Here is a 16082-nt window from a genome sequence, read left to right as displayed (position 1 = left end):
CTGATAGCACAAAAAAAGGAAACATACCCTAATTCATTATATGCAAACAAGTAACAGTTACGTTCAGGGTTACTATGGTAAATGAAAACAAGTATTTCTTAACGTAAGCACTCAAGAACATTAGTCAGAACACCTTTGCCTTAACGTCTTGAAGCTGTTATTTTAGAAATTGCAAGATTCTCCTTGATCTTAGTCTCATTTTGACCAGAGGGATCAGGAATTTAATTTCTTAAAGAAAGTGATAAGACTCACAAAAATCACAAAGCCTGAAGTAGCAGAAATGTTAAAAACAAAACCAACAAAAACAAAAACAAACAAAAACAAAAAACCAAACCAAACCAAACCAAAACAAACAGTAAATTGGTCTAAAACTACAAAAAGTTACAGAAGCTGGTGTTGCTGGGGAATCATATGTGAAACAACTTCCCCGATTATTAGATGCCTTCACACTGTAACCCTTACCTACCACCTCTGATGCTTAGAAATACTTACAAAATGCATAGAGCAAATAAATGAGCTTGGCCAAACTGCTGCACTGGTCCTAGTGAAACAAAACCCATCTGCCTTAACACTACAGATCTTTTGAGGAAAAGCCCTTTGTTAGTGGTCCACACAGTTGTATTGTTTTACCCAAAGAAATAAAGGGGAATATGCCCCCAGCTGTTGAGGTAAACTGTGAGGGAAGCAGAAAAAACACCCCTTTAGCCAGGAATATTCTCTGGATTAGTTCCTAGCATCTAATAAATAGCTAAGTTAATAAAAGAATCCTGATTGATGTTGCTTATGCCAAATTACTTTAAAATTCAAACAAAACCCCTTCTTGTTTATACTTGGTGTTCCCTGACCTCATTTTAAGAGATATCACAAAACCATCCAGTTAGTTCAATGCCATTAGCATAATACTGTTTGCTTACTGTTGCAATACTGAAGGGATGGAGGACAGAACCCAAGAAAAGGCATGTTACTATCTTGCATTTAAGTGGCTATTTTGCACCGGTGGGTTTTCTTCTTCAAGTTTTCCATGGTTTCTTTATTACATTAATGTGTTAGAAACTGCAATTTTATAGCATTGTTTTTGTTTGTGTTGCTCTAATGAACACAATCTGATTACTGCTCTGCTGCTGAGAGACTGAACCTGGCACTGGTCAACCTTTACCTTTGTCACTCATCATTAGCCAGCTAAGTCATTTTAATTGAAATAATGGCTTAAGACAATAAGGCCTGTAAGGCATTATAGATAAGGCTTGTAAACAAAATAAAAACAAAAACAACAAAAAAGCAAAAGCAATATTTGTTCAGGTCTGGGTGAGGTAAGGTGGTACAGGCATTTTTTGTAACCACATTATGGAGAGGTTAAGGGATTTTGTTCTGGAGAAAAATAAATTTATAAATTTATGTTTTTATTTATAAATTGAAGGGACATGCTCAGAGTTACAATGGGAGCACTACAACAGAGATAGCTAATTGCACACTGCCTGAAACTCTTTTCACATCAGGCTGGCACACTGCTATCAAAAATAGTGAACATGAACAACAGTTAGTATTCCTGGTTCATTGCTTTCTTAGTCCTCTGCAAAACAAGGCACACAGCATCAAGACTGCTCCAAGAATTGTCTAGGTGACAATACTTTTTAAAAGCAAAGGAATATAAGAACAAGATAGTGAAAAACCAACAATATTTTTTATTAACTTAGCCCTTCACATACAGCCATATGCTTTCAGGGTGAAGGTAATCTTTTAACTTCAGTAATCTGGGCCACCGTAGCAAAGGTACTTTAGATATCTGACTCAATCTCATGGAAAAAAGACAAAAATACAGTTCAGAACCGAAAAAACGTGGTAGAGCTGGGTCTCTAAATTGTCACTCTTGGTTATTCTCTATGTCTCACTTTCATGTGCTGAACAGTACAGCGAAAGGTTATCAAAACAACTCTTTCTTGATGAAAGTATTTTGACCATGGGGAGAGAGACTCCCTCTTCTTAAACTGTATCACTGTGTAGCAATGAAGACAAACTATCACTCACCTCCAACATTAGAGAACTTAAAAAATCATAAAATAATAAAATTTGTTTCAGAAGCTTCAAGGATCAAAAGAAGACATACCCATCTGCCTATCTGCTTAAATATACATTTACTTAAAGTATTTCTACAAAGGACAAAACATTTCTGCCTAGGATATGGTACTACATGAGCAAATATGATTTATTCCTGTTAGCATTTCATTGTCTAGCCAAGGCAAGGCAATGCATTTTCTTGTCTGAGTGGTGGTGCTGATTCTGTAACCTTGTCACTGAGGTCACTATGAGTGTCTCCATGAGTTAAAGTGACTTTACTCGAGCATAAACTCTAGGCCCAGCTTTCTGTGTGTGATCTCTTCTCTCTGGCAGTGCCCCTAGATGATTCATCCACAGTGCAGGGAGCAGTATTTATTACGCAGAATTCTTAAAACCAACATTACAAAGTCTACATTTGTCCCAGGCATCACACCTGGTTCAATGATATCAAGCCTAGCCAGTTATAAGTGAGACCACCAAAGTAGTGGTACCTTAAGTTCAAGCCCTGCCAAGCACGGCATAAAGACAAGCTTCGTGCATTCGAATGGAAACCCAGAACTTTCTAGTGTGGTGGCACCCAGGATCAAGTGCTGAATCCACAGCAGTTCTGCCCTTGCCCACGGCTTCCCATTAGTTTCCATTGCATTTTTACACTTGAAGTGTCCAGTGAAACTTTAGATTGATAAAACTGGGCACTCCAGCATTTCAAAGGATGAGTATTTCTCGTACCAGTCATTAACTCTGTATTCTGTTCTTTTTAAGGACTTGTCATGTTTTACACATAGAGCGGTACACTTATTCAGTGCCATCTCACACTTTGACAAGAAAAGTCAGAAGTCTGTCTCTAGGCTCCAGTCAGGTTTAAAAAGAAAACCTGACAAACCATACCAAACCAAAACAAACCAACGAACCCCACAAAAACTTCAGCAAGACATTCTGCATGTCCTTTGTTGTGGCTCTATGATATATTAACAAGTTAAAATTAATTGTACTATTATAGTTATAATCTCTACTCCAGTATTATCCCCACACTTTCAATCTCCACCCCTCCTTTGCTTTAGATCATCCCTTTCTGCCATTTACAACCTAGGGTGCCTCTAAATATGGCAGAAGGAAGAAACAAAGGAGATAAAGAGAACTGAAAGACAAGGTATCACTACAACAAGCATACGATACTATTGGAATAAACAAAACTTAGCACAATGAGCTGTCTGAGGCACTATAGGGACAGTTTACTAAAAGTATCCTTTTAGGGATTGCTATTACGAAGAGATATAAAAATAAATAAAAAAACAACCTGAAGAAGAGTTTTGCCTTCCATACACAGCAGTGTGGGAAAAAAAAGCTACATCTGGAAAATTTTGCAAAATTATGCAACAGTTGCCTCAAAAGAGAAATGCTTATCTGCTTTGCTACATTTTGCCTGCTCTCAAGCAAAGTTTTTTTTAATGTTATTTTTAGACCCCTGAGAAAAGTAAATGCTCAAAATACATGATCAAGTAGCAGACGTGAACTTAAAAAATTAAACAGACTATCATTCTCATATCTTGACATTGAAGAATGACATGTAATTTTCCAGACTGATCACTATCTGATGACTCGCAGGCATCCATCCAGAGAAGGTCACTTCTCATGGCAGCTAGCAAAGCCATCAGCAGAGGCACCATGCTCTCATTCCATGTGTATCCATTTTGTTTCATGTTTTCCTTGATCTTCAGCTAACTATCTTCACCCAGTTACACCTAATAATTAGGGATTTATATCGAGCCTATCTTGGTATTACTTCCAAATACCCATTAGGCCATGTCCCCGTGACTCTCTGGAAATTCCTGTCTTCATCATAGCACACATATACAAGAAGGTAAGCATACACACACATGCACACGCAGGCTAGACACTACTGGCGTGTAAATCTTACAAGGATTTGTGAACATTTTATCTATTTGAGCAACTGAAAAATGAAGATGAATGCTACTACTTTCCAGCATCCTGTATAATCACCTTTCATGTCAGTCAGCTCTTTGCTGAAAGCCCACTTCGTCTCTTGATGAACCATTCCCTGGCTGAGATACCAAAGGCTGAGAACACAGGTGTCATCCAGAGAAGCCCAAAAGGGAACAACTAAAGGAAAAGATTTTCAAGTACCTGTCTTCCCTCCATCTCTAAATGCAGGCAGGGAAAGCCTGAGCCAGACAGCTCATAAAATGGTTAGTGTAAGGAAAGAAAAAATGCTATATGTTATGTTATACCATTCTGATAAAATTCATGGGGAAAAGAAAAAAGGTGAGGAAAAGAGAAGTATCTAAAGTGTAAAATAAAGCAATTTAAACTCTTTCCTTTCCTCATTTGTGCTCACTATTTAGCATAACTCACTGGCTCAGACTCTGCCCAAACTAGCCTTATGAAAAATAACTCATATTGGAACAAAAGAGGTGTCTTGCTCCAGTATTTAATATGTTCAAACAAAAAGCTATCACTCTACCAATATAGCTTGCAAGTTTATATGCAAGCTATCCAGGTAACCATGATGCACAGTATGCAGCGACTGTTTGATCAGCTGTTGCCATGTGCAGTCAACCAAATAGACTGCATTCAATGCTTCACATATGAATTATACCACCAAAATAAAGACGAGCTGGCTGGGAGGCAGGAGGCTACAAAGGCACCTTTCCTCTACCCCCTCTCCCCCACACCCAACTGAGTTATATGGTAGCAACTGAAAAACATGAAGAAGTTGAATAGTAGAAAGTAGTATTTGTAATACAAACAGATTTCAAATGAATTAAAACTTTATGGAATTTTTCAACTGCCTGAAACATGAGGTGTTGAACAGTGGTCATCACCATAACCTAAGCCTTGTAACTGCAAGATGCCAGAAGCTCTAATGAATCACAGCCAGACTCTTCAGTGTTAAGCCAGTGTTAAAAATCAGTACATCTATGATGTATTGTGCCATTTACACCAGTTATCAGAAACAACTCCAATTTTCTAGACTGGACTACTTTGTCTTCTGGTCATAGTAACAGTTCGTCGAGTGAGCAGAGTTTCTATGGGACTCCACGCTGACATTACTGGTAAGCAAGCTGTTCAAACAAAAAACTGTCAGGACAGAAAAGGTTGCACAAAATACAAGTGCATGAGTGGGTTATTTAAAAGCATGCTAGTTATTAATGTTTCAAATGCCAACATGGTGTGGTACACTCTCTTTGACCAGTGAAATCAGCAAAAAAACTTTAAACGAGGATCATGCAACATTACGAAATTATAAACCTTGGACACAAAGCAGTTCATAAAGAAATAAAGCTAGCCAGATGAAAAATCACATCTTTCTAAACCATGTCACAAGGCAGCAGGAACCTTTATAAGCAACTTAAGTTTACAGAGATGAAATAGCTATCAGCCCAGAAAGAAAATCATGTTAAGTTCAAAAACGGCTGCATAAAAATTAAACTATTTAAACTGTAAGGAGGTTAATGAAATTTCCTCAGGGACTGAAACCCAGCTGAAGCTCTGGAGCCCTCAGCATTGGAAAGACATGGACCTGTTGGAGTGAGTACAGAGGAGGGCCACCAATATTATCAGAGGGATGGAACACCTATAAGAACAGGCTGAAAGAGTTTGGGTTGTTTACCCTGGAGAAGGCTCTGAGAAGACCTTATAGCAGCCTTCCAGTATGTAAAGGGAGCTTTACATACTGGAAGATGAGGACAAATATTTAGCAGAGCATGTTATGATTGGACAAGGGGTAATGGTTTTAAAGTAAAAGAGGATATATTTAGACTTGCTATAAAGAAGAAATTCTTTACAATGAGGATGGTAAAATAGTTGCCCAGGGAAGTAGTAGATGCCCCATCCCTGGAAGCATTCAAGGTCAGGCTAGATGGGGCTCTGCGCAACCTGATCTAGTTGAAGGTGTCCCTGCTCATTAGAAGGGAAATGGACTATATGATCTTTAAATATGCCATCTAACCTAAACTATTCTGCTATTCTATGGCTGATGACTGATTTAATAAACATAACTGAGAGCTCTAATTGCATCATAACACATTCTCTGTAAAGGAAAACCAAAAGAAGGTCTTCAATCCACCATGGCATTGCTCAGCAAACTTTTATAACCATGGTAAATTTCACCATTGTATTAGAGCACTCTGTGAAGTAGCTGCTATAGAACTGAGAAAAAACACAAAGGCAAGCCACTCTCTTCTGGGAAAGGGCATTGAAAATACGGCTTTTTATCTTCAAATAACAGAATTACTTATCCACAGTTGTCCCTTCTGCTACAAAGAATGAAGCTGTGCCAGAGGGAAATGTGCCAACACTGCCCAGATTGTTTACATAAAGAACAGTAACTTCTGAAGAAGAAAAGCCTTCTCAATTGACTAAACTATGCATAAGACCTTATTTATTGTCATTAACTGCCATGTGAGATTTGTAAACATAAAGCAAACTCTGTTAGTTTATGATACCACAAGCAGCGCTTGGAAGCTTACCTCTGGGACTATCAGGGCTGTGTAAGGCAGCCTGAGCAGTGTGGGCTACTTAGTCAATGCAAACATGCCTGCTTAGCTTTTTGCCACAGTTCTCCACCTTTTGATAAGACTACCTCCATTCATCAGTTGTCCTTAAGTCCTTATGTACTCCTGAGATCCTGTTGGACAGCCTGAATGCTCCCAGGATGAAGCCAGATCAGTGGGCTGTTCTTCACAGCCTCTGGACTGTGGGCACCAGCTTTTGACCCAGACTCGTATCACTGTGGCAACTGACATTTTCTTATTTGCTGGAGACTGACATTCTGGTCACTTGCAACAGCAATGGAAGCATGCTGCATTATGTGCCTTTAAAATTATCCCTGTATTTGATGCTGCCAAGGAGTAATATGAGCAAAAAAAAAATTCTCAAGTGCATACAATGTGATTTTTTGGCAATCTCTTGATGTTACAAGAAAAATAAAGAAAAGCAAAAAGTAGGCAAGAAGATGTAGAGGACACAGGTGCGTACCTGTGGTCAGGATGACCAAGTAAATTATTTTGAACTATATCTTCATGGAAGAAGAGCACAGAATTGAAATGCTTACTCTTTCCCCGTTACTACTTTTGATCCTCAAAACTAAAAGTATCCCAAGACAGAAAATTCGCAAGAAACATCCCAAGACAGAAAATTCGCAGCGTCTGTGTTAGCAAATAGTGCAGAAGAGCAGAACTGACAAGTGTAACAGTTCTACCCTGAATACTTAGTATCCCTACTATATCCATGAAAGGGGCTTTATTTCAGACAACCTCTTGCATGGTCTTACAGGCTCAAAAGGTGAGCTCCTAGAGCATGTCTTAACTTCCAGTCTTATGCAAAAAGTTATCCAATGCATATGCTCTGATCCTGCTCTTTGGTGCACACCACAGGAAGTAGCATCAATCAGATTTACTTAAGGTACACACGTAAACCAAACCAATACATTAATGCAGATGACTACCTTCCACCATATGCAGTGTGATTAGGTTCTAGTCAAGTGCTAGTTTAGACTGAAAAATCTAACAAAATAAAGCACCACTGCAGGCGATTTCGCAAGTAAACAATGCACTGAACTTCCCTACAAAGATCTTTCAGCCTCTCCTGTGTTTAATCTTGTTTGTCAAAAACAAAAATGTAAAAAAAATTATGCAATTCAGCAATACAGGATAGAACCCCGTGGTCTGTTCAGTTTGTAACCCTGACATCAGCTTCTACACACAAACTTGGATTCTCCATCAATTATTTCCATAACACTAAGGAATCCCTTGCCCAAGGTTTTGGCACCCTAACTTACCTTTTCTGCTCTTTCCAGGGTGGTTTTCACATTTCGTTGAACAGGCTGAATGAACTTTCTGTAAAACCACCCTTCCATAATGGTTAAATAAGCTAATGTAATGATGCATTTCTCTGAGCCTTGGGAGATGGGATGGCTCCTGCAGGTAGACTCAAAAGCTTCTTATCAAATCAACTTTCAGACCAATTAGGAGTGAATCACACTCAGTGAATCAGTCAGTGAGCTGCAAGTACTGTCCCTGCTGCCTAGGCTACCAAAATACTTCACAGCATTATGCAGCTGCCTTCTGTCCTGTTTACTGTGAATTGCCAAGTGGTTTTGCGAAATATCTAGAAGTCAAACAGCAGGCTTTGCCAAACTGCCTGACTCCTTTGCAGTAGCCATGAGATTAACTGAACACAAAAGGAAGTACCCTCTGATGGCAGATACAGAGACAGATGACCAAGAATGTGAATTAAGAACTTCATCACGTCAGCTGATGGGGACATGGATTCCCTTTGCCAGCATGTGTCCCAGAGAGGGTGAAGTTGCTGGTGAGGGTCATAGTACTCCCACAGATGAATCCATTCCACTTCATTACATACAGCTATTACATTCATGTCACGTTTTGTTTTGGTCTGGTTTTTTTTCCTCTCCAAATGGGTGTCTAATATAGGACTCCAAAAACAGTGGCTTGTTTAGAAAAATATCTTTTCAAATTAGGAGTACTATGACACAGTAAATTACTATTAGAAAGCAAAGAGAAACAAGTAACTAGGGAGGTTGTATGTCTCATGTATACTTTTCTTACAACATCCCCTAGTTTTGTTTTGAAAAACAATTTTGCCCTCAGTTTCAGTCTATTTTAAAACAAATGGAAAATCTTCAGATAACAGCCCCCAGAGCAGCTGATCTGTTTTGGGTTTTTGTTTTGTTTTGTTTCCTTTTAAAGTAATTTGAAACTGGCTCACAGATGCAGTGAGAGCTACTGTAATTACACAGAGTATTAGATTACCATATAAAAATTGAAAGCAAGGCTTAGGAAGAAAAGTAGAGAGCATAGTGGTATTTCAATAATGGAAGAACAGGTATCCAAATATTAGATATAGATAAAATATTTCAATTGAAATGTAAATGTAGGTTTTGGTTCACCATAAATAAGAAAAGGCTTCACCTTTCAGATTAAGGGAAAAAAATCAATTAACCTCACTTTGATTGTAAAATCTGTGCGCCAGGAATTTAAGGGCAGCATTTTCTCAGGTAGGAGTGGTGTTAACATTAGGATAAAATCTGGTAACTTCTTTAAAAACAAAAAAGGGAAACAGGTCTCCATAGCAAAAGCAGGGACCGGAAGGCACTTTTGAAAACAAGTGGAGGAAGTCTTTAAATGAAACCTCTGAACAGATTCCAAAATTTGATTTTAAGAAAATTTCTGTCACCGGTGTCTCAATTGAGAAGATAAGCAAGTTTGATGACATAACCTCATAGTTTTCTCACAGTCGTTTCCACCCTCTTGCTTGAGGAGCCCGTCAAAGAAAAAAGGTCAGCTCTGGGCACACAGAAGAACCTGTCACAATGCAAGTTCCAGCTCCATGAGGACATTTTATGCTTCTGATCTAAACAATCTTTAATACTGGGTATGCTACACAGTGTTTTCACACATGCATTTTTAAGTTAGGATTTTTTTTAAAGTACTCCTTTTTAATCTACACCATTCACAAAAAAAAATTCAAGGACTTCAGCAGATGTTTTACTCGTACAACAGAATCTACTCCTTAGTAAATTCTCCTTGTTCCTCAGAGGTTATCATCTCTGTTGAGATGGTCTGAGATCTTCAGAGAAGCCACAGACCATTTTTTTTATACTTAAAAGAAATTAATGAAGACTAAAGTGGAGAAGATTTTCATTACAGAACACTTAAATTAGCTAGTTCTTTAGTTTCGTTCTTTGCTTTTCAACAAACCTGCATTAAAGGACACTGAAAATGATTCAGCAAAGGAAGTGGTATCTTCAGATACAACATCAGTCCCTTCAGAGAAGAACAGTGATTCTCAGGGTTGTGAAGGTCTCTGCACTGCTATTCCATTATCAGGTTTTCTTATTCCTAGAATTTTAAACCATACTAATTAAATCTGGGTAAAAAAGATGGGCAGAACTGCTGCCAAAGAGGGTCAGAGCACTGCAAAGGGACAGCTTGCATTAACATAAATAAATAAGAAATAGCAGAGTGATACCTCAGCAATGTTTGCTCACAGCAGCACAGCAGCTCTTTATTTCTTCTGCAATTACTTGCTTTGCTTATGGCTGTAGCGGATAACTCTAGCACACCTGAATGCTATGAGCACTTTCTGGTCTACAGCTGTGCACCAACTGATGCCTTCCTCACCTAAGGGTAGTAATCGCAGTGTCTTGGTTGGATGCACCTCAAAAGGCTCAAAACTAGTGACTTTCTGAAGGAATAATCATCAAATCTGGGGCAATAACAAGCTGGTCTCTGAGGAGCTACCCATTTTAAAAATCATGTACTTCATTCTCCAGCGGACAGGAGAAGAGATCTCTGCAGCAGTTTGGCACATCAGCAGGAGTTTTCAGTCTGAGCAAGGAGATACATAGCTACAGCTTCAGCACCTGGCTGCAAGGTCAATGATTCACAGAGAAGCATGTGGACAGAAGATGGAGGTGAATCAGGAGCAGTACAGAGTAGTGAAAGTGACTGAAGAGAGCTGTTTAGCCAATAGTAACTTTTATGTGTGCAAAATTTTCCAGTCTCTGAGCCTTCTTCTGGCTTTCTCCAGGTAGGAGAAAAGTTGCAGCAGCATGGAACCAGTGATTTGGTGAGGATTTAGTGTAAAAGGAAGTAAATAGAAAACTGGTTCCTTACACTCCTCCTGCCACTTGCTGCTGTCTGCAGGTAGCAAAGAGTGAGGCACATGATTTAATACGGTATAGAGCTGCTTTTCTGCTCTAACTGCTGCTTCGGAAAACATGTGGGCTGTGCAGACCTGCCATGAAAATATTCCCATGGCAACCATGAAAGATAAGGGTATGTTAAAAGCTGTTACACTAACTCCTTCACTCCAACTCGTTCAACAGAGGGAAGGTAGCTCTACTGCTGCATAAAAACATGCCACTGGAAGTGTTTTTGCTGGGAAGTTATGGCTAGATAGTTACCACTGGTTAATTTTCATACTGGACTTTCACTGCAAAACACAGCACAAGTTAAAATTTGCCATAACAGAATCAACCTTGCTTCATAGAAAAACGATCATTGATTTTTGCTGATCTCATAAACATACTTGAATTTGCAGTTTGTTACCAGAGAATCATCCTTAGGAAATAATGCCAATGATTTTGTTCACTGCATTTTGTACCTCATTTGAACTGCACGCTTCACACTTTAATATAATGGTTAAAGAGGCACCTAGAATTGTATATAAATAAGTAGTGAAAATTAAAAGCCATGTAAAAAAAAAAAAGGATTAATGAAATCATGTTTTGTCACATATCTTGCATAATTTGTTTGCAGTTTGGCAAGAGATACTACTTGGATGTGTGGCCGTATGCATACTCAGTACAGGATCATAGAATCATTTATGTTGGAGAAAGACCTTTCAGATGCACCGAGATTAACACACAGCACAGGAGTTATCACACTACATACCTCCCAACACTAAAAAAAAAAACAACAAAACACAACTGCTTGACATGTCAAAGGCACAAAAAAAAACCCCAAACTGTTGCACATAGACAGTTTATTGGGCACATGTATCTCAGAACAAAACATGAGACAGATTGACTCTGGGCAAACACAGAGGTGCTCTAGCCAGGATTAGGTTAAGAACAGCAGATTGCTACTCAGTGCAAGATACCTTCCAGACCTGCTGTCTATATATTCTATATATAAAAACCACAAAAAATTAAGTAAATGATAATAAATTTAAAATAGACATACTAATAAACTAATAAAGTATCTAAATAATCGTAAAATAATAAAATAATGTTATAATAATACAGCAAAAAATATACAAATTCTAAGAAAAGGTTAAAAATATATTAAAAAACAGTACAATAATGAAACAAAGATAATAAAATCATAAAAACAAACCAAGAAATAATAAGATTAAAAGAAATGATATTCAAATTAATAAAATAAAAACCGATAAATTGAAATTAAATAAAATTTATTTACTTTAATAAGAAATAATAAATTAAGAATAAGGGATAAACTTAACAACATTAAGATTTGATTAAATAAAAATTAATAAAATTCATATTAATTGATATCAGATGAAGTGTACGAAAATCAAAACCAATAAAATGGTGCAAGCCCCATGTGGCATTCAACCCTAGTTACGGGGACTCCACTCCACCAGCTTTACGAGGTACTCGGGACGCGGTCGCACCTCCCGCTTAGGGCCGAGGAGGAGGATGAGGCGAGCGACGGCGCAGCTTCTGCCCCGCCACACCGGTACCGCCGCTTACCCCGTCTGGGTGGCTGGGCGGGCCGACGGCTGTGAGGGGCGCAGGACGACGGCGCCCAGGCAGGCTGCGCCCCGGCTGCTGCCGGCACCCTACCCGGGCTCGGTACCCCAGGGGCTGACAGCATCCTCCGCCCTGTGCCGCCGGACTCACCTGAGATGCCGCCCCCGATCACGACCACGTCGTACTTCTGGGCCATGTCACTGCGCTGGGTACCTGCCGTTCGCTCGCCCGCTCGCTCCCTCCCTCCCGCAGCTCTAGCCCGGCTCTGGCGTCCCCCGGCTGACACCGCCCCTCCCCGGTGGTGGGCGCCGCCTCACGCCGCCCGTCGGCGGCCGAGGGCTGGCGGTGACACGCATCGGGGACTGTGCGTCGGGGGGTGAGGAGGGCTCCTGCTGGGTGAGGCGCCGCCGACCCTCTAGGTGATGGCTGACCCCTCCTCGCATTAGCTCCACTCACCCACAGCGAGAGCTGCGTGTATTGCTATTTTCTCTCCTACCTCCCAGACCGTTTGGGGAGGGAGCGTGCCCTTATTTGAGGAGCACAGCCCCCGGCTGAGGAGCGCAGCCCTAGAAGCAGAGCAGCCGCGGGCTCGCTGCCCTCGGCTTCCCAAAAGCCATGGAAATACTGGAGTCTACTTCTGCAGCCTCCCTGGAGCTACCAGAAGGGACCTGTGGCTGCTGAGGCTGTATGGACTCTGGAAAGACCCGTTAACGGCTTCCTTGAGAGCCGCTCAAAATGTGCAACACCTTGTGCCAGCCACGGTTTGTGCTGTGCGCCGCTGGCATGTGTCAGTGCTCCTCCAGATAGGTAGTGGCACTGAGTGGTCTGCCGAGACTCCCAAAAGGCTCATCAGTAGGGAAGAGGACTGGCTCATCCAGAAGCAACAGTGTCATCGAATTATCCTGGAGCCTTTAGGCTGGTCCCCTGCACACCCATCTTTCTCCAAGCTGTGTGCCAATTGACAAATGAAGTCCAGCTTTTAGGATGAAAGCCCCAAAACCTGAAGAACTAGCAAAATAAAGCCTATGATTCCAGCATAAGGGGAAGTTTGGGTTAAAGGAAAAATTGAAGCAAACAATCAACAGAACCCAAAACATAGATGAACAATATCTAGCTGAAACTAGTTTATCACTGTTCTCAGTATGTCAAGTATGAAATTTTCATTTGATTTACCTGATATCTATGTTACTTTGTGACTGTCACATTAATAACTTCAGGAGTGATACCCAGCAAACAAATTCCCCCATGATTATGACTATTTTCTGGGATGGCTGGGAGAAGAAATGCCAGAGGTGCAAGGGATGCCACAGTGTCAGGGACTGAGCCATCATCTTTAGGGCTTTTTATATGTTTATCAGAATGCTACATTTATATTTCTGAAGTTCAGGATGGTTGCTGGTAGGAGGAGAGATCAGGGTAAATAAGGAGAGAAGGAAAAGGAGTGAAAGAAGAAGAGGAGAGGGCAGTAGCCCTGATTTATTTGCCTCTTTTCTGTGCAATTTTTTTTTTTTTATTTCCTTTTAATTATTTTCTGAAGGTGAGAAATCAACCAATATACTTCAGAACTTGAACTGGATTTCTTTCTGAGGACGCTAGTCCTAAGAAGTAGTTAGCTAGTACACATATTCCTTTTGATGGGGATCAGCCATACCTAATATGTTTAATACCTAGGATATTTTACTGTATATGAAATTTGGGTCTCATTTCATCCCTGTAGTTATGGAGATCATAACTGCTATTAGGTGCTGTATCTGGCACTGCAATTCCAGATTATTTTAGATGTCCAATTCTATTTTGCACTGGTGAAGTCTGCTTTGATCAAACTAATCTTTTGCTTTAAAAAAATTATGAAAATTTGGGGGGGGGGGAAGGAAGAAAGTATTGCTCCTTACCCCAGTTTTCTCTTTTTTTCTTGTTCCATCTAAGGTCTGTTCTCTAGATCTTTTCCTAGCTGTTTAATAACCTTTCTGTGTACTTTCAGGTGATCTTTTTCTTGTTGAGGCCATGTAAGTATCAACATTCTACTAATGAAAGCAGTCTAATGAGAGTAACTACATTTTTACTTTTATTATTGCATTTCTACTTAGGAGAAAGGTGAAGACAAGAACCTCTGCCTCATTAAAAGTGTCATAAGTATCTCCCTCTCAAATCAGTTTTCTTCAGTGATACTTGGTCTGCCTGAAGCAACAGCATATGATTGATCATTTGCAAGGAGAAATTCTGTGTGCTTAGGGAGACGTGGTTAGTGAAGAAGAAAGAGGCCTTTCCGAACAGCTGGAATAAAAAGCTACCAAGAGACTGATGAGGCTGAATTAATAGCCAGAAAATACTCAGAAATATATATTCTCACTCTAATTAAAAGAACCTGTCTGATTCAAGGATGAATCAAACTCCAAGAACTCTTCATAGTGGCAGACACATAATTATCCAATGGCTATCAGAAATAATAGTTATAGAGATTATTTCAAACCCCATATGAACCACTGAAAGTTAGCGGAGGCTATTTCAAAAGCAGAAGTAGGTGATTTTATTTGGGCTGTTCACAAGGGTAGCTATGGTTACATCTATATACTTAATGCCAAGTGTCCACAATATGTAACACTTATTCCTGGGATTCCTCTGGTCCCTATCTCCCTCCTGTGGTGCTAAGGAATAATATTTTTTTTTCTTTTTTTAATGGGAGGGTTTGAAACAGAGTTGTATTGCTTTCAGCTGAGGGTGGATGGTTTGTGCCCTAGAGCCACAAGAAGGTCCATGGAAGCGTCTGAGAGCACAAAGTCCTCAAAAGGACTTCAAAAGGTTGATATACAACAAAGCAAACATCTGTGTCATTGAATCTGTTTTTATCATCATGGAGACATTATGTATTTCTCTAATGAATAAATCTGTCTCTGTCTAGAGCAGGTCAAACAAAAGTCTGGCCAAACCCAAGGCCAGGTAGGTAGTCTTTCCTTCCTCTCTCCCACAAAAAGTCTGCTCATTTTTCTCATCTCAGTAGCTTCTGCTTCCAAAATGTTTATGCCATGATGCATTTAAACATATACTGTATTCCTCTTTCTGCTTTTCTCTTTGCAGTGCTGATGCTTGTCAAGCACACTAGTATCCTCACATACTGCAATACGCATTTGATGCTGATCTTTTATACATCTGAATTTGTCTAAACTTATTTATCCTCAACAATTATGACCAGAATGGTAGACATTATCCTAATAAAGCCTTTTGATTGCATAAAATTTGATTTGATTATTATTTTTTTTTGTCTGGAAACCTCACCTCTGATCATATTAGAATTCTGTTCCTGTTTTTTTATGGCCCCATTACTTCTTTCATCCCATGTTGCTCTAACTAATTAAACAAGTAAGAGTCTTCTGCCTGGATTTTGGTGCATTATCCTTTGAATGTATAATGTTAAATGTTAAAAGCAGAGCAAACTTTCTGAGAAAACAGAGCAACTGAGAGATTCTGAATTTTCTCACCTTGGAAGAACTTTTCTGAGGCAAAGTATATTGTTTTCATAAATTCTGGTAGGCACTTAGACACTGTGGCAATGAGATGGCATAAATAGCTATACTGTCTGGGAGAAAATGTACTGATGGCCCTGGGCTAAATTCTGAGAAATTAGTGGAAAATTGATGAACACAGAGTCAAAGCAAAAGATCTCCAAATTTACAGAAACTAAGAGGTAGAATTTAGACACATCATTCATAGATGTCTGGTCAGTGGCTGGTAAAAACAGTGTGGCGTTTTAAATTACACATCCTCTCAG

The 16082-nt window shown here is 39.7% G+C and overlaps 1 protein-coding gene and 1 long non-coding RNA gene across 3 annotated transcripts in view; both read right to left on the bottom strand.

Moving 5' to 3' along the window:
- MAOB (monoamine oxidase B) overlaps window positions 1-12626 on the bottom strand; it is a 54705-nt gene extending 42079 nt beyond the window's left edge. For both annotated transcript variants that reach the window (XM_061359289.1, XM_061359288.1), the window contains exon 1: window positions 12467-12626. In XM_061359289.1, coding sequence (XP_061215273.1) covers window positions 12467-12512 — 46 coding nt within the window. In that variant the 5' untranslated portion in view covers window positions 12513-12626. The remainder of the gene's footprint in view (window positions 1-12466) is intronic.
- Window positions 9450-11112, bottom strand: LOC133215363 (uncharacterized). Its single transcript, XR_009726396.1, has 2 exons — window positions 9798-11112; window positions 9450-9698 (listed from the first exon to the last, which is right to left on the bottom strand). It is a non-coding gene; the product is annotated as an uncharacterized LOC133215363 (long non-coding RNA).
- Window positions 12627-16082: the final 3456 nt, after the last annotated feature.

This window comes from Neopsephotus bourkii, unplaced genomic scaffold, assembly GCF_033783945.1.
Source record: "Neopsephotus bourkii isolate Nb327-2 ecotype Australia unplaced genomic scaffold, CSIRO-AGI_Nbou_v1 NB_962, whole genome shotgun sequence".
Classification (NCBI taxonomy): Eukaryota; Metazoa; Chordata; class Aves; order Psittaciformes; family Psittacidae; genus Neopsephotus; species Neopsephotus bourkii.
The sequence above is the reverse complement of the archived record's forward strand: the minus strand, read 5'-3'. Positions and strand labels throughout refer to the sequence as shown.